This window comes from Triplophysa rosa, linkage group LG22 (assembly GCF_024868665.1).
Source record: "Triplophysa rosa linkage group LG22, Trosa_1v2, whole genome shotgun sequence".
Taxonomy (NCBI): domain Eukaryota; kingdom Metazoa; phylum Chordata; class Actinopteri; order Cypriniformes; family Nemacheilidae; genus Triplophysa; species Triplophysa rosa.
Window position 1 is genome coordinate 1,156,718 of NC_079911.1, and position 27,176 is coordinate 1,183,893.

General features: G+C 42.5%; 1 protein-coding gene across 2 annotated transcripts in view; it reads right to left on the reverse strand.

Annotated features, from left to right (window-relative positions):
• Window positions 1-753: 753 nt before the first annotated feature.
• The window catches only part of LOC130545909 (zinc finger protein 883-like), a 48,370-nt gene continuing 21,947 nt past the window's right edge, over window positions 754-27,176 (reverse strand). The window contains exons 3-7 of one of the 2 annotated variants that reach the window (XM_057320836.1): window positions 26,405-26,514; window positions 22,371-22,550; window positions 19,576-19,643; window positions 17,409-17,599; window positions 754-12,488 (exon numbers count right to left, since the gene is read on the reverse strand). In XM_057320836.1, the coding sequence (XP_057176819.1) occupies window positions 10,825-12,488; window positions 17,409-17,599; window positions 19,576-19,643; window positions 22,371-22,505 (2,058 nt within the window). In that variant the 5' untranslated portion in view covers window positions 22,506-22,550; window positions 26,405-26,514 and the 3' untranslated portion in view covers window positions 754-10,824. Of the gene's footprint in view, window positions 12,489-17,408; window positions 17,600-19,575; window positions 19,644-22,278; window positions 22,551-26,404; window positions 26,515-27,176 lie in introns of both variants that reach the window. The other variant, XM_057320835.1, reaches the window with a different exon arrangement.

Consider the following 27,176-nt stretch of genomic DNA (forward strand, 5'->3'; position numbering starts at 1 on the left):
GATGGTTTTTGGCAGACCAAAGAAATAAACATGTCTTTTCATATCTATACGATGGCATTACAATGTCTGACAACAATATAATGAAGGAAAATGTGCAATGAACCTGCACTGAATATACATTCATTTCAACATGAACAACTTTAAAAGAAAACTAAAGTGTTGTTTTCTGCTGAACTGAGATGAACAAATAGAAGCATCAAGTTGTGACTGATCATCCTCTTATAACATTTCAGCTCTTCTTGTGGCTGGTGCAGCTGAAAGGGGGGTTTGTTTAATATTTTCGTTTAGTTCATGTCTTTATTTTCCTTCTAAAAGTGTTTCACACGCAGCCTCCATGCACTCTTTTACTATTTTCCCATCAGTAAAGGGCTTTTTATGTTTTCCTTTTATGTTTCGTTTGGTCACACCACAAGGTGTCCCTGTGGCTTTAAAGCTTCAGCACCGCCGCTCTGAGATCGGTTGCTAATGTCTGAGGTGAAACACGCCCCCACTCATTAGCATACAGACAAAGAAATACATAAATAAATAAATGTAAAATAAATAAATGTAGGAATAAATACATATATACATGAATAAATGTGGAAATAAATAAATGTATAAATAAATAAATGAAAAAATAAATAAACGTGAAAAAATATATAATTACACATAAATAAGGAAATAAAAGTATAAATACTCATTTATTTTTGCTTTTTTACATTTCTTCATGGATTTATTTTTGTATTTATTTATTTTTTATTAAGTCAGGTTTGGAATTCCATACCTAGTACAGAAAAAAGTAATTCATAAAGCATCTTAACCCTTAAAAGAGCTCTTAAGGTCTAAAATTTTAGGAGTAGCGAGGAGGACTTTTAACAAATTCTTTAGCAGCAGAGAAAATGGACGAAAAGTGAGAAGAAATGTGTTGCAATGCATGACAATTTCCATATTACTTTTGAGGTTTATCTAATATTTTATTTTGTTGTTTTTGTGTGTTCAACTTTTGTTTATCTTGGTTTTGGTTTTCTTCTATAGCTGCTTTGATGCAATGCAAATTCTAAAAAAAGCTATAAAATAAAATTACATTGAATTAAATGACAGTGAGTTAATAAGACACAGCACATTAGATCGTGTAGGGTTCATGTCTATGACCTATCCTATTAGATCAGTGGTTCTCAAACTTTTTTGTTGTAAGGCCCCCTTTGTGTTAAGTGCATCGCTTTGCGGCCCCCCATATAAAGACGTATAATCTTAAACTTAGAATTTTAATTCAACCAAAAACATTCAGTTATACAATGCTAAAACCTCATTGAAATCTCCAGAGCTGTTGGTTGTCCAGTCTTTATTACACACAACGCAGAGTTATCAGTCGTGACAGTTGTCAGGAAGGACCGGTTACATGTGCTTGAGTGTGGAAAAACTCTAAAAATTCTCAAGACCCTATACGTAAAGGCACTTTTTTTTCCTTCTTGGTCAACCATCCAATCACAGTCTTCAAAAGACATAGCAACATGACTAAGATAAACGTTTTTGTCTTTTCCTTGCTCAGATCAGCACAGGGACTCGAGAGGTTGAGGGTCAAATTGAGTTGATTAAAGTTCAGTTTATGCTTGTGCGAAGGTACTACGCCATAGCCTACGACCTAGCTTATGCAGAGCCGTGTAACCTATACCATAGCCTGACGCGCACCTCTCCAAAAATGTAACAGTATATGTAATGTATACACACAAATCCAAAAGATCAAACCCGTGAAAACATAAAGAGCCAACTAGCATTTCGGCAGTGTAATTGCAGCGCAACACATACTCTCAACGCAGAACCATAAATGTTAACGATGCCGTCATCTATGTACGTAGGCTATGGCGTAGGTTCGACGCACAAGTAAAAATTGGGTTTAAGGGTAATCCACAGACATAATCAGGCATAAAGTCCAAAACACAGGTGATCAGTCCACACAGAGCTAACACATCCAAAGGGCAATCCAAACACGTAATTCAATAAACAGGCAAAAGTCAAAAACACAGATGAATGGTCAAAACTTGAAACACTGCAAACTAAGAAACCAAAACAACGACCTGTGAAACCTCACCAGGGACCACTCAGAACTGCAGTAGTACCACAAAACTTTGCAATGACTGACTGAACCTGATTACTGTATATAGAAAGAGGTGCAAGAGATAACTAGACACAGGTGAATGTAATACTGAGTAATGAGTCCAAAGGTTTATGGGAAATGTAGCGTATTGGCAGTCAGGGTGATGAGGGGAGTGCCCTCTAGTGGATCTGCAGGGCACTCCAATCGGTGATCGTGACATTGAGTTACACAAAATAAAAAGTGGCTTTAAGGAAATAGAAAAACAATAAAAAAATCCCATTTCCAACATCAGGGCAATGATCAATAAGTTTTAATCGCCTGGAGATGTTGAAAATCTTCCTGAAAGAGAACGTGTCTATATTGTCTAAATGCACAGTGAGGAGAAGAATTTAAGTGGCCAAAGACTCTTCCAAGATCACAGATGCAAAATTGTTGAATTCAGTTAAATTTTGGGGTCAGAAAGCAATTTAAAAAATAAAGGAAAACTGCACCTCCATCACCACAAGTTATTTACTTCTGCTCTCATGCAAAAATAATCTGCCATACTGGAACTTCAAACGGGACTGGGGTCTATGGCCATAAAAATAGTTTTTTTTGGCAGCAATAACACAAGATGGGTTTGGTGCACACAGGGATAAAAAGTGCTCCATATCCACAGTTAAATATACCACAGGATCTTCATTGTTGTGGACCTACTTTTATGCCAGAGGTTCTGGACATTGATGGGGGAGAAAATCGAACTTGAAGTTCAAAAAATGTCTCGGACAAAAAAGGTCCTGGTGTCAAAGAGTTAACTTTATTTGTTCAAGCCAAACAAAGTGAGATGTCCCAAGTCATCTGAAAACCAAGTGTTTTCCAGTCTACAGTTATAGTAAAACTTCTGAAAGGTGGTCCTTTCTAAAAACCAATCAGGTAAATTCCCGTTATCTCTTATTTTTTATTATCCAATCGTTCTTGTCTGCCACTATTATTTCTTAGGAAACGAGGTTTGTATCTAATGGAGGAATGTTGACTTTTACTTGTTTTTTTAATAATAACTTGCTTTTAAAGTAAATATGTTTGACATATGAAGTCGTAAAATGTTGCTGGACCCTGTCCGTATCATAGTTACCAGTAAACAATAGAAAGTACCCAGGTCTCAAAGTGAACAACATGCCTCGAGCTTTATCTAGGTCAGGCCTCTGAAGCATCACTGGATTTTGCATTGCTCAAATGTGTTCTATACTTAGTTAAAATGATTAAAAATGCATTTATGTGCTTAAGTATATTGATTATATAAAAAATGTAATTATGTGATCAATCAACAATCAATCATTGCTTAAGTATATTAATTATATCATTAAATCATCAAATCATCATATTTTCACTTGTATACACTCATCTTTGGTTTAGTGTGATTTTTAGATTATTCTACTAACACACCTATGGTATTAACATTCCTATGAATACTTCTTATAACTGGGGTAACAGAGCCCAATGTTACACAAAATGTGCACAAAATTATACACAACAACATCTTGTTCAGATACATGGAATCATGTTTTCTATCAAATACCAAAAGTTAAAAAAATCTAAACCTGACATTCTCTGCCAGAAATCTTAAAATGGGTTGTGATTAGATCTTCTATGAGCTCATTGGTTCAAAACAAACATAAAAATTAACAACAACAAAAAATGCTTCTAGGACTGAAGAATTTAGTGGAATAGGCACTGGCACAGCAGAAGACAGGGTGAAGGAAGAGCGGGCTTGGGAGAGAGAGTGAAGAGGAAGAAAGGCAAAACACAAGAGTACTAAAGACAGTATGGAAAGAAGGGAGGAGGTGAGGGATGAAGGGCGTCTGGGTTTTCGCAGCATGCTACGATCACTGTATGTCACCAATTTGTTTTACTAACTTGGACTCGAAGAGTTTCAAACTGTGCTCCAGGAAACAACTTTTGCTTCACCATTGCTGAGCCAATCATGGCGATTAGAGACTCCAACCGATCTGCTTGGTGCCTGTTGGCTGATTTCACTTGATGTAAAGACATAACACTGTAGCCAGACATTTGCCATAAAAGAATGGCCAGACAGTTAGAAAGCATGGTAATTTATGTTGGTAATTTACACATGGTTGTATTGTTACAATGTCAAGTAATGGGATTTATTAGGCTACAAGAAAACAGTTCAAAGCAGACAAAAAAGGCAAGTGTCCTATGGTGCCTTCTTGGTGTGCAGTTTAGTTGGCTGTTCTGTCGTTGATTTCTGGGTACAGATGTATATATTGCGTAGGATTTTTTTTCTTTTATAAAGAAGACTTTTACAGAAATGCCCATAATGGGAAACTCCAGTAGGAGTGCATGACCATAACTACATTTCTTAGTTCACTTAAATAGTAGAATTACATATAATACTCAATAGGGGAAACGCGCTACAGAGGCCACTTCCTACCATAGGGAGGAATTCAGTGGAGACACCAACATGGTCTTGCCAGCAGGGGAGAACTCTTGGGAGGAATGTGCGGACTGTAAGGGAGTATCGCAAGAGGTGGAGGCCCACCTAGGCAAGGTCATGTGTTACCTACCTGGGAACCAGACCATGAAAATACATCAGATGGAACCACCCTGTTATTACGTGTGGGGCACTAGCTCTGATTAGAGCCATGTGCTAGATAACTCAGTTGATGCCCAGCCTGAGGAGGCAGGGTTGCTCCGCCCAGCCCGCCACCAGGAAGTGCTTAGTGATGGATGGAATGCCTATTCTTCACCCGGTGGGGGAAGGGAGGCGGAAATAGCACACAGACCCACCTATGACGGGGGGAGGTGCTTTCGCAGGTGTATGCCCCACCGGTTGCCGGTCTTACCTGTTGGTACCATGCAAGACTCGGGCTGACACAGGTTCCATGCGGAGGCTGTAGAACCTTGCGAAGGTGTTGGGCATAGCCCAACCCGCAGCTCTGCTGATGTCTGCCAGAGAGGCGTCCTGAGCCAGTGCCCACGAGGAGGCTACACTCCTGCCAGTGGGCACAGGCGATCTTGGGACCGGTACTCCGTAGTGATGGCGTCCACGATCCAGTGCGCCAATCTCTGTTTGGAGACAGCCCTCCCCTTCTGCTAACCTCCAAAACAGACAAAGAGCTGCTCAGAGCTCCTAAAGCTCTGCATCCGGTTCAAGTAGAGGCGCAGTGCGCGTACTGGACACAACACGGATGGGGAGCGCCTGCAAGTTCACCACCTGGTCCCGAAAGGGAGTGGTGGGAACTTTGGGCACATAGCCGGGCCGGGGTCTCAGGATAACGTGAGAGTCTCCCGGCCTGAATTCTAGGCAATCCGTGGACACGGAGAATGCTTGTAGGTCCGCTACCCTCTTGATGGAGGCGAGCGCCACCAGGAGAGCAGTCTTCATCATGAGATGAGAAAGAGCGGCATCTCCGAGGGGCTTGAAGGGGGGGCTCTGGAGGCCCGCCAGGACCACATCAAGGTCCCAAGAGGGTACGGAGCGCGGACGAGACGGATTCAGCCTTTAGGAACCTAATGACCAGGTTGTGCTGTCCTAGAGACTTACCAGCAACTGGTTCATGATGAGCGGCAATGGTGGTTACATATACTTTCAGTGTGGAAGGGGAGAGGTTACTCAAGTATCTCCTGTACGAAGGACAGTACGTTCTCGATCGAGCATCTCTCGTGCTCTTCTGCTCGAGAAGAGCACCAGGATGAGAAGAGGCACCACTTAAAGGCGTACAGCCACTTAGTGGCAGGGGCCCTAGCCTGAGTAATGATCTCAACCACCGCTGGGGGTAGGCCATTCAGGATCTCCTCGTCCCGTCCAGGAGCGAGACATGGAGGTTCCAGAGGTATGGTCTCGGATGCCACAACGTGCCCTTCCCCTGCGAAAGAAGGTCCTTCGTCAGGGGAATCGGCCAGGGGGGAGTTGTCGTCAGGAGCATTAGCTCCGAGAACCAAGTCCGGTTGGGCCAGTATGGCGCAACTAGTAACACTTGATGCACCTCTTCCCTAATCTTGCACAGGTCCTGTGCAATGAGGCTCACTGGGGGGCAGGCGTACTTCAGCTTGTCCCGCAACCAGCTGTGCGCTAGGGCATCCGTGCCGAGGGGGGCCTCGGACAGGGAGTACAATAGCGGGCAATGGGTGGTGTCCAAGGAGGCGAACAGGTCCACCTGTGCCTGCCTGAACTGCACCCAAATGAGCTGGACTGCGCGGGGGTGGAGTCGCCACTCTCCGCAAGGCATCGACTGACGAAAGAGCGCATTGGCTGTCTGGTTCAGGTCGCCCGCGGATGTGTGTGGCTCGCAAGGACTTCGTCACCTGTTGACTCCACCGGAGGATGCGTCGGGCAAGTTGTGTTAACTGTCGTGAGCAGTTGTGCTGTTCGACCGGACCAGCACGTGCTTGTCTTGCATGAGAGGTTGTAGCCTCTTCAGTGCAAGTAGCACAGCAAACAACTCTAGGCAGTTGATATGCCAACGTAGGTGGGGGCCGTCCATCGCCCTGACACTGCGTGCCCGGTGCACATGCCACCCCAACCCTGCAGGGAGGCGTCCGTAGTCACCACGACATGCCTCGAAGCCTGCCCAAGGGGGACCCTATCCGCAGAAGACCAGGGGGTTAGGGTGCGTCGGCAGAGAGGCGTGATGACCATACGCCTGCTGCCGGTGTGCCATGCTCTCCAGGGAACCCGACTCTGTAGCCAGTGATGGAGCGGTCTCATGTGCATCAACACGAGGGGGACCACCCCCACCGAGGATGCCATGTGCCCCAGGAGCCTCTGAAAGTTTCAGGGGGACCACTGGCTGCTTGAAAAGGTTCAAGCAGTTCAGCACTGACTGTGCGCGCTCGGTAGTCAGTCGCGCTGTCATGGAGACAGAGTTGAGTTCCATCCGAGAAAACAGATTCTCTGCATGGGGAGGGCTTGCTCTTTTCCTGGTTGACCAGTAGGCCCAAACGATCTAGGTGCCGGAGCACCAGGTCCCTGTGAGTGTGCCAAGATGAGCCAGTCGTCGAGATAGTTGAGTACGTGCATGCCCTTCTCCCTGAGGGGAGCGAGGGCGGCTTTCACAACCTTCGTGAAGACTCGTGGGGACAGGGACAGGCCGAAGGGGAGGATCCTGTACTGATATGCCTGTCCCTCGAAAGCGAACCGCGGGAACGGTCGATGATGATGGAGGATCTATACATTACGCGTCCTTCAGGTCGATTGCCATGAACCAATCCTAACATCTGATAGACGTCAGGATGCGCTTCTGCGTGAGCATCCTGAATGGCAGCTTGTGTAGGTGCCTGTTCAGAGTACGCAGATCTAGGATGAGGTGCAACCCCCCGCCTTTCTTGTGGACGATGAAGTACGGGCTGGAAAACCCGTTGAACATCTCGGCTAGAGGGACGAGCTCGATCGCTTCCTTTGCCAGAAGGGTGGCAACCTCGGCCCGAAGCACGGGAGCATCCTTGCCTCTGACTGAGGTGGAGAGGATGCCCCGAAACTTGGGCGGGCGTCTGGCGAATTGGATCGCGTAGCCGAGACGGATTGTATTCCCTAGCCACCGTGACGGTTTGGGAAGCTCTAGCCAGGCTCTTAGGGACCGAGACAGGGGGACTAGGGGTTCGATCTGCTTCATCAACCCCCCGGGGGGTGGTTCGATGGCTGGCAGTGCGGATCCCTCGCCATGGGGAGGCCCCCGGGGAGGAGATCGGCTCTGCTTACTTACCTGCCCGGCGATGCTGCAGCTCAACGCACCATCGGACTCAGAGTGCTGAGGGCTGCTGAGTATGCGTGACGCAATGTCGAGTTGCCGAACACCGTCGTGTAGAGGGTGAGAGCGGCTGTGATAAACACCCAGAGAGAGAGGAAACTCTTAAAAGTGGGCTGTTGGGACGGGGCAGGAACCGTCCCCGATCGAACCAACCAGCGATGGAATGGCTGGGGTCGGGCCCGATGGTATTCTGGATGGCCATGGCATGGAAAGAGGAGGCAGCTTGGCCTACAGCAGTGTAAGCCTTTGACACCAGAGAGGCCGAAAAAAAAATTACACGCTTTGGACGGGAGTCTAGGGCGTCCTCTCCAGGTGGCCGCACCCTGCGGGCACAGATGTACCGCGAAGGCACGCTCCACCTGGGGCACATCGACGTAGCCTCTAGCTGCCCCACCATCAAGGGAAGTAAAGGCGACAGAACTAGTTTGCCGGGAGCGTGCCGAAAAGGGGGCGTTCCAGGTCTTACGGAGTTCCACATGCACTTCCAGGAAATACGGCACCGGGGCCGTGCGCGGCTTGGAGCCGTGCTCAGACCCGATGTACCATGTATCCAGCCGCGAGCGTTGGGGAAGGGGCGGTGCGGTGGAACGGGAAGCAGACAAGGTGGTGGCTGGGTCCATAAAGAACACAGCCACCCGTGACCGCAAAGTCTGGATCGCTATCCGGCTGCAGTGTGGGCAGGACGTATCCATGATGGCTGCCTCAGCGTGCCGGACACCCAAGCACTTGAGGCAGACATTGTGTCCGTCCCCCTCCTCGATGAGTGTGTTGCACCCATGAGAACAACGGGACATGCCGCGCTGGAGAAATTTGCTCTATTAGAATAGAAAACACCTCTGGAACTGCCGAGATGCCCAGGGGAAGTCGCTGCAGGAAGGGACAGTCCGCTGCACCACGTCGTAAGAATCCAGCAGTATTTTGTAGATCAGTGTAGATCATAAATAGGATCATAAGATCGAAGGGTCCGAAGAACAAAAGGTGAATGAATGCAGCACGCCGTCTCATCCGGGGTGGAGTCCGGCATGCAAATTTCATTCGCCAATTTCATTGGCCTTTTCAAAGTAGTCAGAAGATGATAGGTTCTCAAGTCAAACCCCATCTGTCGGTTCAACACAACGTCGAGAGACCGGCAGAAAGGGAACCACACACTGAGCTAACTATTCTATACATGGTCCATGATTAGGTTTGTGAATAAAATGTGAAAATAAAATTGGAAATTCAAATAACATTTATTTTCAAATCACAATTCACATTGACAAATTATAATTTTCTTAAAGACCTGAATTACACAACAAAAAGGAACAAAAATAAAAACCAATAAAAATGATGATTTGACTCTAGTGGTTTGCCCTTGGGAGACCAATCACTCAAATACAATTTGCATGGCAGTCTCCTTGCCAGAAGAGTTTACATGTGGAAATACCACAGATGCACTTTATACCACAGTAGGTAACATATCTGGCTGAACCCCAGAACAAAGGACTGCTGAAAAGAAGGACCAACCAACCTCAATGGAGAAAACAGATTAGGTCTCTGTTTAGAGGAAGACAGGAAAACTAGACAGCAGAAATAACCTCATATGGGACTACCAACAAGGAAATCGCATCATATGCAATAATTGCACTCAATTTCCATGCACTCAATACTTGGTTGGGCCTCCTTTTTAAACTCTGTGTAAAGAATCTATATAATATATGGGTTAAACTATCTGAAATAAGTGACAAAAAATATTGACCTTTTTCATGTACCAGTATATCCAACGCATTCCTGTCTGCTCTCTACTGCCCTACGGTATTAAAAAGCCAAAAAAACATCTCTAGGTACGGGCTAAACAAAGAGAATGTTTGCATATTCCCAACCCTCTGTTAAAAGAGGGCTCTAAACTTTTTTGAATCTAAGGCCTTAAAAGGGACTCTCTAAAGGACCACAAGCACCAAAGGTGCCAAGAGGGCATCAAGCCAGGCCTGGGAGAAATTTGAAAATAAGGTCCTGCTTTCTTAAGCATTTCCCATCCAACATAGCTTTTCATGTGAGTCGTTAAGACTTCAACCTCTGCTGATTCTATAGGTGGAAGTGGCAGGCGAGTTGCAATGGCAAAAAGCAACGGGAGCGGAAACCTCCATCGTGATTTATTTACACACATGGTGATATCTAACTGGATGAACACATGCTTGCTCTGAATCAAAGTCCACAGCCTCCACAAGGCAAGCAAAACTGCCAATAACTCCAGTCAGTTATATATGCCAATGCTGGCGAGGCCATGAAACTGTGTACTCCCGAACATGACAATAAAACCACCAAACAGTGGATTGTCTGTCTTGTTGAGAACTCAGGATGAAGATAGTTTAGCATGAGTGTGAAGGGAAACAGGAGGACTCGTTTAGCAAAAAAAAAAACTTGTATTTCCCAAATTGCTCTTAAAGGGATACTCCACTGTAGCATGCAAATTCTGTCATGAATTACTCACCCTGAAGTCGTACAACAACCCTAGGACCTCCGTTCATCTTCAGAACTCAAATTAAGCATTCTGACTCCCACCCAGAGACAGCAACGTAACTGGCAGAATGTCATCTTAATTATCATGCTACTGTGGAGTATCCTTTTAAGCACATCTGCAGCACAAACAGCAGCCCAGGGAACATCCAAAGTGGTCCATTGATTTAAAAAAAGAAAGAGACCAGCACACATAATGTCCCAGGGGGAATGCCCCAAACAGAGAAGCAGAGTAATGCAATAGCATGCACAGATCTGCTCTGAAGAACAATGCTCTTTTATACCCAGATAACTGGGGTGGAGACAGGCCAGAAAATCCCAAAAGCCAATTCTCATGGCACTCTTTAGAAAGAAGCAGTGTGATTGGTCTCTTAAGATCGAACCCCTAGTGTAAAGTCATCTACACAACGTTGAGTAAGTGACAGAAAGGGAACTCACAATTCTATTTATGTTCTGAATTTATGTACCTGCATGAATAGTGACATCAGTTTCTTCTTTAAGCAGTGATATAACTTATTTGTGTTTCTGCTGATGTCTTTGGAGGCCAATAAACCTGTTAAAACTCTTTCCACATGGTACACAGTAATAGAGGTTCACTCCTGTGTGTGTTTTCTGGTGTCTAATAAGGTGACTTGACCGAGAGAAATTCTTTCCACACTGTGTGCAGTGATATGGCTTCTCCTCTGTGTGTGTTTTCTGGTGTACACTAAGGTGACTTGACTGAGAGAAACTCTTCCCACACTGCGAGCAGTGATACGGCTTCTCTCCTGTGTGTGAGCGCAGATGTCTTTTAAGATTACTTGACCGAGAGAAACTCTTCCCACACTGTGAGCAAAGATACATCTTATCTCCTGCGTGTGTTTGTTGGTGTCTACTAAGATTAACCAAATGAGAGAAACTTTTACCACACTGTGTGCAGTGATACGGCTTCTCTCCTGTGTGCATGTGCTGATGTACACTGAGATCACCTAACCGAGAGAAACTCTTCCCACAATTTGTGCAGTGATAAGGCTTTTCTCCTGTGTGTATGCGCTGGTGTTCAATAAGAAGACTTGATCGAGAGAAACTCCTGGGACACTGTGAACAGTGATACGGCTTCTCTCCTGTGTGTATACGCTGATGTACACGGATATCACTGCACCGAGAGAAACTCTTTCCACACGGTGTGCAGTGATACGGCTTCTCTCCAGTGTGTATACGCTTATGTACACGGAGATCACCTAACCGAGAGTAACTCTTCCCACAGTGTGCGCAGGGATAAGGCTTTTCTCCTGTGTGTATGCGCTGGTGTTCACTAAGAAGAGTTGACCGAGAGAAACTCTTGCCACACTGTGTGCAGTAATACGGCTTCTCTCCTGTGTGTCTACGCTGATGTACATTGAGATCAGCTAACCGACAGAAACTCTTCCCACACTGTGTGCAGTGATACGGCTTCTCTCCTGTGTGTCTACGCTGATGTACACGTAGATCACCTAATCGAGAGAAACTCTTCTCACACTGTGTGCAGTGATACGGCTTATCTCCTGTGTGTGCACGCTGATGTATTTGGAGCCTATTTAATGTGGAAAAATTCTTCCCACACTGTAAGCAGTGATATTGCTTCTCCTTTGTGTGTGTTTGCTGGTGTACACTAAGGTGACTTGACTGAGAGAAACTCTTCCCACACTGTGAGCAGTGATACGGCTTCTCTCCTGTGTGTGAGCGCAGATGTCTTTTAAGATTACTTGACCGAGAGAAACTCTTCCCACACTGTGTGCAGTGATACGGCTTCTCTCCTGTGTGTGTTTGTTGGTGTCTACTAAGATTAACCAAATGAGAGAAACTCTTCCCACACTGTGTGCAGTGATACGGCTTCTCTCCTGTGTGTGTGCGCTTGTGTGCAATAAAATGACTTAATAAAGAGAAACTCTTCCCACAATCTGCACAATGGTGAGTTTTCTCCTTGCCTTCTATGTGTTTTAGTTCGTTCTGAGTGGCAGAGCAGAGATAATCAGATGATACATGTTCTGTTTTCAAGGTGGTCTTAGGTACCATGTCCTCACTGTCAATCTCTCCCCATTTCAGCATTTTGTCACACTCCTCATGATGGCATCTTCTCATATGTTTGTGGAGATACGTTTGAGCCATGTATGACAATGAACACACAGAGCAGGTGAACACTGGACAGGAACAGTTCTCTAAAAAAGACAAAAATAGAAAATAAGTAAATCCTCATTCATTCAACATTACAGGACAAAACATTACATAATAAAGTGACAATACATTTCAGACCTGTTTCGCTTCTACTCTCTAAACCAGGGGTCTCCAACCCTGTTCCTGGAGAGCTACCATCCCGAAGATTTCAGCTCTAAACCAAATCAAACACAGCTGAAGCAGCTAATCAATGTGTTCAGGGTTGCTTGATAATTACAAACAGGTGTGTTGAAACAGGGTTTGAGTTGCAATCTGCAGGACGGTAGCTCTCCAGGAGCAGGGTTGGAGATCCCTGCTCTAAATATTCTGTTTCTGTTGTCAGTTCTTATTTGTGTCTTATTGTGTTCAGCGACCGTAAGTACATTTAAACTGCCCACTCTGCTAACTTAGGAAAAGCGATTAGTCAGCAAAAGTCTGCAGTAGTACGTAAATCTGCTCAATACCTATCCTAAACCTACCTAGACTGTTACCCATTGTCAGTTAAGAGTAATTTAACTTGTTTTGTTTATTTAATCTGGTCGTTGAGTGACTGCTGAAGTGTTAACGTTTTCTTCCGTTGGGTACCCATGTTGAAAAAAAAACAGCATATGCTGGTTAGGTAGGTTTTGAAGCATGGTTGCTGGTTTGAGCTGGTTTAAGATGGTCCTTAGCTGTTTTTTTCAACAGGGACTGTGTGAACTATCGTCATTAAGATGTTATTTGCTGCTCGTTGCTATTGCACATTATAGTTTTTGCACTTAAAATGTTGGTGCTAGTAGATCATTGTTTCGATACTAGGGTCATGAGGGTCGATCGTGAAGGCGTGTTCAGGTGTATACTGTTAATGCTAATCAAAGCACATATTTTAAATGGTGCCTCCACTGCCTCATCGAGTGGGGTTAGCCCTCGTGTGAAGAACCAACGAGTGTAAAGACTTGCGACTCTACCTGTGCAACTCCACCGAGCAAGGACACCGACAAAGCATATAATCCTTCGGTTTTAACTTTTCTTGTTTACTAACAATATATATTTCCAATATATTCCTGTCCTTTATAATAGACAGTGTTTCACTCCAGGCACCACCCAGGTCCTCTTCACAACTTTGCAGAAGAACTAGTGCTGCTCTCTTTATTTCCTGAAGATTACAGCCCGCTCACAGTTTTCGGGGACTTCATCATTCATCTGGCCAAGCCCTATGTTGCGGACTTCCACACACTCACCACCTGGTTTGTTCTCACTCGACTCATCATAGCCGGTACTCACAGATCAGGAAACCAGCTTGATCTTATTTACACCTGTAACTGCACTACACACAACAGCAACGTTGTACCTCTTCACACATCTGACCACTTTTTCCTTACAACATGCACCTTACTACATGCTCTACCCCCACACCACCACCAGTCTATTACAGGTGCAACTTCTCCGCTCTCTCTCACCTAGCATCCTTTCTGCAACAGTGGCATCCTCACTTCATCCCACTTCTCATCTCTAGATGCAGACACCGCCACTGACACCCTCTGCACAACACTTACATTCTGCCTTCATAACCTATGCCCTCTATCGTCCAGACCAGCTCACGCTACCCCCTCCTGTTCTTGGCTCTGTGATATCCTGCGTGAAAAACAAACAACACTCAGGGCAGCAAAAGGAAATGGCGCAAGACCAAGAATCTCACTGACCTTTACAGATTTACAGGCCAGTCTCACTTCTCTCGTTCATTACAAAAACAGGTGTTTACCTTCTGAGCCCAATCTACTGGCCACCAACCTGTCAGGCTTCAAAAGCAACCATTCCACCAAGATGCTGCTAGTCATGGAAGCACTGCGGCTGGCTAAGGCAGAATGCAAAACACGGGTCCAAAGTCTGCCAGACTTATCTCCGGCCTTCGATACCATTAATCAGATCCTGCCCATCATCGCTAGGGATCACAGGTACCCTTCATCTCTGGTTTAAATCCTATCCCTCCAATAAATCTTTCAGGGTGTCATGGAGAGGCACGTTGTCCACAGCTCACCGCGTGGTCAGGTGGTCCCTTAGGGACCTGCTGGGACCACTCCTTTCCACCCATATACACAACATTTTTAGGACCTATCATACAGACACATGGGATCTCCTAACACTGCTATGCTGATGAGCCCCAGATCTACTTCTCACTCAGATGATCACTCCATATCAGCACACATTACAGCTTGTGTGGCAGATGTCTCAACTTGGATGAAAATCACCACCTCCAGCTGAACCTGGCCAAAACAGAGCTGCTTGTATTCCCGGCCTGCCCCATGGAACGACATGATCTTACCATCCAACTGGGCAATACAACAATCACTCATTCCAATACAGCCAGGAACCTCGGCGTAATCTTCGAAGACCAGCTGTCCTTCAAACAACACGGTCATGCATTTGCATTGTACAACATCTGGACATCAGGCCCTACCTTACCGAGCATGCAGAGCAAATACTTGTCCAGGCCCTCGTAATCTCTGGGCTGGACTACTGCAAAGCTCCCCATGCTGGTCTTCCTGCAAAGGCAATTAAACCACTCAAGCTGGCTCAGAACGCAGCAGTGAACTCATGTTCCAGGAGCCTAAGAGCTCACGTGCCGCCCCTCATCATCTCATCTCTGCCCTGGCTACCAATTGGTACAGACAGGTTTAAGTCACTGATGCTTGCCTACAGGACGATTACTGGCTCTGCACAATCATGCTTTTACACCCTCCTACACTCTTACACCCCATCCTGCTCTTGCGCTCAGTGAATGAACGGTGCCTGGTAATACACTCTTAAAAGGGTACTAAATCACTTTCCTGCTAATTTTCCTTCACTACTCCTTGCTGGTGGAACGATCTTTCAAATTCAGTACGGTCAACCACATCTCTCTCATCATTCAAGAAACAACTTAAAACATATATTTTTCGTGACTTCTCTACAAAAAAAAAAACACTTTCAATAGGTGTTTTTCCAGCTTTGTAAAAACTAGTATCTTGGTATAAGTATTTATTGTATTGTTTTCCTTTATCTTCTCTGTAAGTCGCTTTGGATAAAAGCATCTGCTAAATGCCTAAAAATGTAAATGTAATGTCAATTTATTTCTAAACACCTTCCAGCATCTATGGCCGCATTTACACTTCAGGTCTTAATGCCCAATTCCGTTTTTGGGACTATCTGTTTTTTGAAGACCTGCTTACATCTTTCAAAAGTGACCTGTATACGATGTCTACTATACATGGCGAAACAATCCAAGCTAGATAGACTGACCAGAAAAGCAAGTAAAATGGTGCTCTGGTGTCAAACTGAGTTGACGTCATTCGCCACCGAATTATGTAATACTTTTCATACAGAGATCCCGGAAAATACACACGTAATGTATTCCCATCCCGTAAAGACACGTGACGTGTAATGTACTATAATGGAATGTTATGTGCATTTCTTTAATCATTAACGCCTGTCACGCTGAAGGATTTTCCCTTGTGGTGTATTTAGGTGGCTCAATAGCATGGTTTGCTTTTATTACCGCTTATCTTCGCCTATTTAGTGCCAAAAAGGCCAAAATAAGCTAATTTGGGTTATTGGTTTAAACTCTGCTGTTTAATGAAATACTTTATATGTATACATTTATTGGTAAATGCAGAACAACAACGAGCAACAAGAACGCAAGTTAGGCTACGTTTCTTAAGTAAGAGAAAGATTAAGCCCAGCCAGTTTATATTATATGTAAATATGTTATACACTGCTTGTCCAAAAAAAGTCACCACCTGGATTTAACTAAGCAAATAGGTAAGAGTCTCCCATTGGATTGGAGGTCTAGGTTCAGCAACGTTATGTGCCCAAAGAATGAGGTCAGCTGACTACCTGAATATACTGAATGACCAGGTTATTCCATCATTGGGTTTTTTTCTTCCCTGATGGCACAGGCACATTCCAAGATGACAATGCCAGGATTCATCAGGCTCAAATTGTGAAAGAGTTGTTCAGGGAGCATGAGACATAGTTTTCACACATGTATTGGCCAGCACAGAGTCCAGACCTTAACACCATTGAGAATCTTTGGGTCGGGATGTGCTGGAGAAGACTTTGGCACAGCGGTCCGACTCTCCCATCATCAATACAAAATCTTGGCCAAAAATGAATGCAACTCTGGACAGGGAAAAATTCTGGACATTGCAGAAGCTTATCGAAACGATGACGTACATCTGCTAAAATCTCAGCCAGGCTGTTACATCCGGCACATGTAACATCCATAGGGAACAATGGCATTTTGCTTCAGGATGCACATAGGATTATGGTCAACAACATGAGTCTAATTATTCAAACACTTCGCCATACGTCGACAACCAAAAAGGAGAAGCACTTTAGGCTATCCGTTTCAAGGAAAATCAACAAATATGAAGAAAAGCAAAGTGAACTTTTGCACTTACTAGAGGCTTGAACACAGAGGCACTTAACAATGCTCCCCAGTAGTGCTGTCGTTTCTCCAAAATTTGAACTTTTCTTACTAAACACATCTTTATCACTTGGTGAAAAATCCCCTTGGTGCTATGAGAGCGGAAGTGACCTAGCTGGCAGTGATTTTAACGGAAGTACGTCATCGTCCCGTGTGCAAATACCCCATTCTGCTCATGTTTATATACAGTATCTAAGCAGTTGATAACAGTGACAGGTTTTGGAAACTCTGTTGTGTAGTCTTTTATTCACGAGTCTGTCGCTGTAACGTGAACTGAATGTGTTTATCCCCACCACTCATGCATAGAGTAGACGCTGAGAGAGTGAATACTGTATAAGAATATAATGGAAATACTATAATTTCATTGAGACTGCCTGAATGAACTGCAAGATATCTAAAGATTACCAGAGATATTCTTTCTAACCTCTACTGTTTTATTTATACTAAAACAATATTTCACAAAAAAAATAGTTTTTCATACCTCTCTCAGAGCATTTAGTGTTCCACAGATGGTCAAAAGTGATGTCAAAATCTCTGGCATACTCCTCTCCATACCAGACTAGCAATTCTTCTCCAGTTTTGATTGTCCGGCAACATCGGTACAGAATCGCTCCTTCATACTGAAATGCCACCAGATTTTGTTCCTCTTCACTGCGAGCACAATTTACATACCTGAGAAAAAAAACAAATAAAAATGGGTATTAAAAACAAGCTCCATCTCAGTGTCAATATTCCTTAACAACCCTTTTCAAACGGAAATAAACTAGTCCACTTGATTTCTCAAATCAAATGCACAATCTCAAGATTTGAAAAAGAAACTTTATAATCATTCATCTAAATGCAATGCTCTGATTCACCTCTAAACCAACTTTCATCATGTCCTCTTATTTTTAACCCCTCCCATCCAAACTGTTCACTGTATTCTGGTATTATTTTCTCATCATATTCTCACCCTTGTGTTGTTTCAAACCTCTATGACTTTACTTCTTCAGTAGACAACAAAAAGCAGAATGTAGGGACTGACAGCATTAGTCAACAACAGTGTTGGGTGTAACTAGTTACTAAGTAATTAGGGGCCAAGTCCCGAAGGCTACTAGTCCTAGAATTTGTAACAGATTGTCATGAAAATCGGCTGAGACGATCTTTGGACTGATCCGAATAGAAGAGAAGCTCCGGAATTGAGATTTTCGCTGTTTCTCAAAAGTTACAACGCCGCAAACTTTTCAAAGTTGACCCAAAAATTGAGTGGCACACCTGATAAATTACAAGTCTCTGGTGCAAGAGGTCGTTGGTTCGAACCTCGTGATGCGCATTTACACATTTCAATTGGCAAGTATGTGCACAAATAGTGCAAGTATGTAAACAAACGAAAAGTAATGTCATTTTAGTAATGAAATAAAATAAAGTGCGATGTATGTAGTGCAACCTAAAGTGTATTATAATACATGTAAATATATACAAACAGAAACAAGGTAAGTACAAAATTACATTCTTTCTGTCATTGTCATTTCTGACATCTGTCATCAATACCTGCGTTCATGAGATATTACTCTTATATTTTTTTTTTTATTACCCATGAATGCTGCTGGGTCAAGCATGCCAACTGAGTGGCACACCTGATAAATTGTCAGTCTCGGTTACGAAAGGCCGCTGGTTCGAACATCGTGTCGCACATTTCAATTTGCAAGTATGTGCAAAAATAGTGCAAGTATGTAAACAAACGAAATGTAATGTAATTTTAGTAATAAAATAAAATAAAGTGCGATGTATGCAGTGCAACTTAAAGTGGTTCATAATACATGTAAATATATTCAAACCGAATCTGTTCCTCCAATACACTGTATTTCTGCTACTTTTGCTCTACTGTCTCATTTCATGTTGCGGGTACACTGGGGGAAGTGTGGGCTGGGTGTGGGCGTGTGGGGCAAGTGTGGGCTGGGTGTGGTGGGTACGCTGGGTAAAGCGGCGCAAAGTGTGGGCTTGGCCCCGGTGGTGGTGCTTGCAGCTCTTGTTAGTTACTGTACTTTTTAAGGAGAAAAGTAATTAAATTAAAGGGATTACTTTTATTTTTTTCTGTAATTTAGTTAAAGTTTCTTCTGATGTAATTGAGCTAAATACTGTGTAATGTATAAAATAGTGGAAATAACATAAAAATTTCAAGTCTAACTTTAAAACATATGCTTTAATGTATAATTCTCACATTTGTAATACTTTGGTCAGTTAATAAGAATACTTTGTGGTTTTATTTATTTGAATATATTAAAAGAGCTGTTTCATTTCTATCCTTGAATCACTTCATCACAACTAATCTAGGTTGAGGTAGGATATAGAAACTAATTAGTAATAAGTAATCAAGTACTTTTTCAGAGTAACTTACCCAAATCTGGTCAACAAAAACTTCAATTCACCATGAATCCCTTTTCCATACACTGAAAGTGAATTGTGACTTAGCATTTTTAAAATCATGACTCCAATCCTAGAAAACATATTTTGTGTTCCACTAAAGAATTTCACAAGCTGAGCACAACATGAAGATGAGCAAGTGATTAAGATTTTACCTTGTTAGATAAATCCCCTTTAAAAGGTTGCATGCATTCCATACAGTGAACATCCAGTTTCTTATAATAATTATACTAACAGCATCTCACCTCATCCAGTTCGAGTGTGTTTCTCTTCTGGCATCTATATATTCAGTCAAGTGCTTTCTCTTGTATATCTATGAAATGAATAAAAAACAATACAAACTTACATCTGTCACAGTTATATTCTGGTTTGTTTTATGTTCCCGTTTGCCTGTGTTCAGTCATTAGTTTCCATAGTTGTTAATTAGTCCCGCACCCGTTTCTGTTCTGCCTGATTATGTTCCCCTATGTATTTAAGCCTTGTGTTTTCTTCAGTTCTTTGTCCGGTTTTGATTGTTTTTCATGTGCTTGTGTTGTTCCTCTTTGGATTTATTAAAAGATACTCTTTGGATTACCTTCTTCATTGTGTGCTTGTATTCATCCATCATTCTGTTACAGAAAACCGGACCTAAACAGTAAGCACTTGGCTGTGTTTTTCTTTCTTTTGACCTTTTTGTCTCCCCTCTTCCCAGAATGGCTTCCCCAAGCGTTCAGCTCCTCTGCTTGGAGCAAGGAGACCCTTCGCTGGAGATTCACACTTGGGACTTCTTAGATTTGGAGTGCCTCATAAAGTTCCCGGATCGCTCGATCTGCATATACTATGACCACGGCCTGAGCGAGCGTTGAAGGGTACGCCTTCCAGTGGATGGTCCCAGACAGGATTTCGCTCCCTTTGTGGAATGGTGCTGGAGAGAAATTAACTCATCTTCTCCGTGTGCCCAGCTGAGGACATAGGACATCTCCAGCCCCACTCCCAACCCAGAGACCAGTCAGCCATCACCCCACTGCACAGAGCGTCAGCGAGAGCCCGCCATGACACAAGCGCCAGCACCCGAGCCTGCGACTGAGCCCGTCATCGCCCCAGAACTTGAGCCTCAAGATGTGTCTGACCAGGTGTGTGAGCCGGCAAAGCCGTGCATCACCATGGGAGTCTTGGTGGAGTTTGAGGGCATAGAGGGAAGCCCCGCCCACACTCCCACCGCAGATGGTGCTGGACTCTGACATCATAGACTGTGCTAATGTTGTGGATTACTGGCTGCTCCCTTCCCCGCTGGTCCAGCCCAGCTGCTCCTCGCCTCCGCTGGTCCCGCCCAGCTCCTCTTCGTCTCCGCTGGTCCCGCCCAGCTCATCCTCGTCTCCGCTGGTCCCGCCCAGCTACTCCCACCTCTTCTGTCATTGCCAGTCGGTTTTTCAGCCCTGGGTTCACTGGCATTTGGAGATTCCTCAGCTCACCCTCTGCACTCCAGCACTGTTGGGTCAGATAAGCTTCGGGATCTTCAGCCGCCAGCTACCTCAGGGATGGAGTGTCCCATTTCTCTACCTCCAGCCTCTGAGACCCGGACTCCACCTCTGACCCAGCAGCTCCACCTTGGCTCCAGCCTCCCTCGTCTCCACTGTGGCCCATCATCCCACCAGCTCCACCAGAATCCCTTGTCCCTCCGGCTCTGCCTTGGTCAGTCGTCGACCATCCGCCGTCTCGAGACTCCAATATATGACTGATATTAAATCATATGGCCATATGAAATTAAAACGTTTTTTTTTGGCAGCAATAACACAAGATAGGTTTGGTGCACAAAGGGATAAAAAAGTGCTCCATATCCACAGTTAAATATAACCACCGGATTTCCATTGTTGTGTACCTACTTTTATACCAGAGGTTCTGGACATCTTGTTCAGATACATGGAATCATGTTTTCTATCAAGTACAAAGAGATAAAAAATAAAAACCTGACTTGCTCTGCTAGAGATCTTATAATGGGCCATGATTAGACCTTCCATCAGCACATTGGTTCAAAACAAACATCCAAATCAACAAAAATGTACTCACTGAGCACAAAATCAAGATCCTGCCTCCCAGTTCCCTGATCTAAACACTATAGAAAATGAGTGGGGTGAACTGAAGAAGAGGGAGCACCAACATATGATGGATCTGAAGAGATTCTGTTTGGAGGAATAGTCTAAGATCATTTGTCATGTATTCTTCAACCTCATCAGACATTATAAGAGAAAAATCTGAGCTGGTCTTCTTGCAAATGAAGGTATAAAAAAGAATAGAACTTTGGCTAGAGTGTATAAAAGAAAAACACTTATTTCATAATGTGACTTCGGCCTACTTTAAGTAGTTTTACTTCAATGAAACATTGGATTTTTGTGATTTTTTTAAAAATAAAAGATCAAAAGCATTAACAATGCAGATTTATTTTCACAGCATTCTTTACTCTTATTTGAGTTTTTGTTTTTGTCCCCACCTGTATATGGGAGGAAAAGATTGAATCTTACGACCCTAGCCCCAACGTCTTTTACAAATCACTCTGACACGCTACCACACAAATTGTGCCAAAATCAGACTGAATTTGTGTAATCTGAGCGAGGCATATTTCAGTTTTTTTTTAAATACTTCGTCCGATTTCAATATTTTACAAGACTGGCTTTTGGAATGAATTAGGGATCAATATTATATTATGTTTTGGGGTTCTAGACAGAAACTTAAATCCAAAACTTGTTCCTGTGTTGTTTCATGTAAAGATTTATACATCATTAAAATGTGGTTTGAAACAAAGTTTACAATCAAGTCATGTACCAAGATATTCAATAGTATTAACTTATTTATGTATTGCGTAAAGTCATTGTTGGAGTTAGTACTCTACATCTATCTCAAAAATCTTTAGTTTCTTTATGAAAAAACATTTCTATGTGAAAAAAAACTGCTTTTTCAGGCAACAGGCTCACCACAAACGAGTATCCACTGCTGACAGCTTCCTCCATTTTGCTTTCTTCTGCCTCATAAGGGCCAAAATGTGCTCCAACTGTAAGAATCTCACCCTGGTTAAACACCCCGAGTCCTGCATTGGTAATGTTGGATGTCCGAACCTCCAGTCCAGCAGGAAGGGTAAGTCTGGCCCGGTCTGCAGCCCCCACAGGCACAAGGGTGTCAGGAATGAACAATGGAGCACCATGAATGTCACATTCACCGATGAAAAATGACTGACACTCTTCACAATCTGTGTGAATATAAAACAAAGAAAAAGATTTTAATGTGAAAGGTGATATGCAGGGTGAAATGGTCTATAAATTCCCTTCTTTTTAGTAGCAGAAGCACTTTGAGGGGATCAGTCCAGCTAAATAACGTTTCTGCAAAAACTCCATCACTGAACAAACTGGGCAGTCATCTCAGGCCAGGGATAACATACAGAGCCCCAAAGGACACTAATTATAACTAAGAAACAATGTCAGACTATATTTTGCTTTTTGTCAAAGCTTTTGGTCTTTTAGGTTGTGTGTGATGTCATTGACAAAGGCGGAACCACTGAGTGACTTCGAACAAGATTGGAAACAAACAGTTCCTACCGAAGCGGTGGTTTTGTGCTGTCGCATCATCTGAATGAGCGATTTACTAGTTTAATGCTCCAAGTACTCACAGGGTTTCGCAACATAGTTTTGCCACGTTTGAAAGTTGTGCACGGAAGAGCATCTGTGTTCCTATTGGCTGTGAAGGGAACCTGTCGTGAGCAATGAGGTAAATAAAAATAAATAAACATGCTAGTCTTTCTGCACTCACTCATTTTCATTCACTTCTTCCCCATATAGTGAACTCAAATGTCATTCGCTATATAGGGAATAGTGAAGTAGTAAACGAGGGAGCGGTTTCAAACACAGCACGGGTGTTTATTAGATCTGAGCTTGTTGCAGACGCTTCGGATAAAAGCGTCTGCTAAAAATGACTAAATGTGTGTAACAGAGGAATTCATTAACATTAATACTATGATTAGGGCTGGACGATATTGCCAAAATTGATATTGAAATACATTCATGCATTTCGGTCAATACGATATAATTCCGATAACGATATAATTACAAATTATCTGTCAGACTCCTATAACCGAGCACATTACTCCCACATTACAACACCTGCATTGGCCTGCACTGTTTGCTGTACGGTGTCCTTGAGTGTCAGTAAGGCGCCTATAAATAAAATGTAGTAGTAGTAGTAGTATTACAAAAAGTAAAATGTAAGATAGAAGTTGAGAGAGCCGTCTGATATGAACAATAAAATGCTGATCAAAATCATTCTAGATGCCAGCAGTGTGCAAAGCTACATATGATTATTAGAATAAAATATTTTTGTATAGGACTGTGCCCTTACCTTGTGTAAGTTTCAAATATTAGAATCATGTTTACCAATAAAATTGAGAATAACTTTCTAAATGTGCTTAACAGCATAATTCCATAACTTCAAATGTGCTTTAAAGCATCGTCATATTTTCAAAGCTCTACAGGGGCACAGGCCTCCCATTACTTGACACTTTTTTCTTTTGAAATATTCTTCTAAATTAATCATTTTCAATTATTAACATCCACTGAATTTTATGTATGATTGTATTTCCATTTTTTTTTTGGCAAAACTTTATACAAGATCTGCCATGCTCTCCTGCAAGCTGACATTAAGAACCGTTTTCATTCATTTCAGTGTCCTACAGTGTGCTTCAGTTAGCTATAAAAAACTATGAAATTTGCCATTCTATCCTCGAAATTGACATTAAGCGGGTTTCCATCACTCTGGTTTTATTCGCATTTTGAAGTTTCGCATCAGAAACGAGTGATGGAAACGGCAAATTTCGAATTAAAAACCCTTAATTCGCAAAAAAGTTTTTACGCTCGCTTGAGGTGGTTTTTCTTTTTTGCGAAAAAGGGTTAATGCGAATAATGGGAGATGGAAATGCATTTGCCGAATAAATTCCTCCAAAAAGTAGCGTAACTGCACTAAGAGATGGCGTAACCTGACTAACCAGAGTACTGATCTTGTTACACAGCATCAGAAATGTTGTGATGGTCATTCTTAAACGCCTGAGCAAAGTCGTCAAAGTATTTCTGTAATTGCCTCTTAGAACTATCACGACTGTGTTTCCCAAACAGCAGGCATCCACAAAAGCACCGCATTTAATGTGTTTCGTAATAGTCTGCTTGCGCAAGTATTATGAAAATTATTATATTCAGTGACTTCTCTTACTTTTCTTACTGATATTTAGTGGCAGTTTATTAGGAAGTGACGGTTGACTAGTTGGATGGAAACGGTGCTTATTCGCAAATGTTTTATGCGATATTCCAATTTTGCGCATTAACTAAATTCGCAACTTTGGATGGAAACCCGGCTAGTGAGAACTGTTTAAACTTGTTCGTATTTGTTTTCCGAAAGCAAGCATTATTAAGTTGCAGATCCGTTTTGTAAATTAATATATGGACAAAAATGATCAATATTAAACTTAGCCTGTGTTTACACTTGAATTCTTTTTCGAAGCTGCTAGCGTCTGTTTTACATTATAATCCTATGGTGTAAACCGTGTTTTCAAAAACGTCCTTCTTTTGAGGTTGAAAAAAGTTAAACTTTTCTGGAAAAAAACGCCCACGTCAATCTCCTTTTCCCCAGCTAACCAAAGACAGAGACCTGTCGTTTCCATAACAACATGCGAGGAACGTGATTGGTGGAGAAGGCTCCAGCTCGAAAAAATTAAATTGGAGCCTTCTCCAAAACACCCATTGGAGCATAGTTTTGTATAAATGTAAGTTTAATTTTCACTTTCAAAAACTTCTCATTGCATTTCTAGCGAGAAATTAATATTGTAGTTTTTAAATATGTGATTAGTTATTGCAAATACGCTCTCTGTTTGTAATTCAAGTAGACTTCCGTTACGCTGTCTATCTGTCATGGCGTTCGCCTGCTGTTTGTAACCAAATGCTGCCAGCGTTTTTTTTTACTAAAAAAGCGCCTTGGTCAACTTTTTCTTCTCAAAAAAGAAGTTAAGTGTGAACACGGGCTTAAACTAGAGATTTATACTAGGGCAAGATGGAGTGGCGCTCCATAACACCAGTAGCCACTGCAGCGGAGCAGAGCTAGGGCTCAGACCCCGACGTGTAATGTATATTGAAATATCGAAAATGTGTTTAAAAACCATATCATCGTTATCGAAATTAATTCTATCGCGATAGATATTGTTATTGAATTATTGTCCAGCCCTGACTATGATGCAGAATTGAGTTCCATCTAAAGGAAAAGACAATTGAGACTCCAAATTCTGATTGAATGAAACATGTTCCAAAGACTATAAACACCATATAAACAGATATCTGTAAACACACATTCTATATTAATGAGGTCATGCTTTGCTATTGGCAACCTAAGTTTAAATATTTAGTTTTAGCACAGATTTAATTGTGACCCTGGATCACAAAACCAGTCTTAAGTAGCACGGGAACATTAGTAAAATCCAAAAATACTTTATATGGGTCAAAATTATTTATTTTTCTTTAATGCCAAAAATCATTAGGATATTAAGTAAAGATCATGTTCCATGAAGATATTTTGTAAATGTCCTACCCTAAATATATAAAGACTTTATTTTTGTGAGTGGATGGCCTGCTGCAGCGCCTCTGATTAACAACTTTAAGGGCAATTTTCTCAATATTTTAATTTTTTGGCACCCTGAGATTCCAGAGTGTTAAACTGTTGTATCTCCACCAGATATGGTCATATCCTACAAACCCAAACATCAATAAAAAGCTTTTATTTATTCAGCTTTAAGATAATGTAAAAATCTTAATTTCTAAAAATTGACCCATAAGACTGGTTTTGTTGTCTGTCCAGGGTCACAATTGTCAAAGTCTATTTCTATATATGCATACACAGTAAAAAAGCAATAGATGACAACATGCCCGATTGGCCCTTTAGATAACTTGATGGTGATGTTTCATCCTTTTTTTCATAATATGGAATATTAAATATCTTAAGGCCAGCAGCTCTGCCGTGAGGACAATGGTGACACATAATCTTCAAATAAAAGATTTGTAATATTTGTCTCACAGAGAAAGTCTTGTTTATGTTCGTCCTCCTCCATGTTGGCGACACGTGGTGCAGATTGTAGCTGTTCACCTGCACTGACTGTATCTTCACTCGCCCTCTTTCTGCTGCTCCTTTAACACACAAAAGAAAAAGTCATGAATACAAGGCCAAGTTTACTAAAGTCCATCACATGGGTAAAGCGTCATTCACACACACAGTAACTGTATTTTAAACTTCTGAATAAAAAAGGCTCCGTAAACTGTTGGATGGACACAGTACACTATGTTTTGCGCGTATAAAACATGTCTTTATCAATAGTTTTAAACTATTCATTGTGAATGAGAATATCCAACAGTTCAAAAATGGAGGATGCTTTAAGCACATTATTCTGCACCCAGGATGTGCATATTACCCAGGATGTGAATCGTGATATATATATATATATATATATATCACGATTCAGGCTAATTATACACATCTAAATCGATTCGATGTTGTATGCACAGCTCTTCCATGAACTACGACTGTTTGATCAGTAGGAAGTACTGCTCGTCTGCTCGATCTAACATCACTATGAGATTGAGTCGTTTATAACGTGTATTTGAAAAAGCAACACTCGTCTATCATCATTGCTATAAATCAACTTTATTATCATGAAAATACCTGAAAAGGTTTGAAGAACAGCGATAGAATATGACCACAGGCATTTCCTGGAACTAATTGCTCTTCTTCGGTTTCCCATATTCAAAAGAGAGCGCCCTCTGGCTTTCGGATGTGGCAGCATTTACCAGTA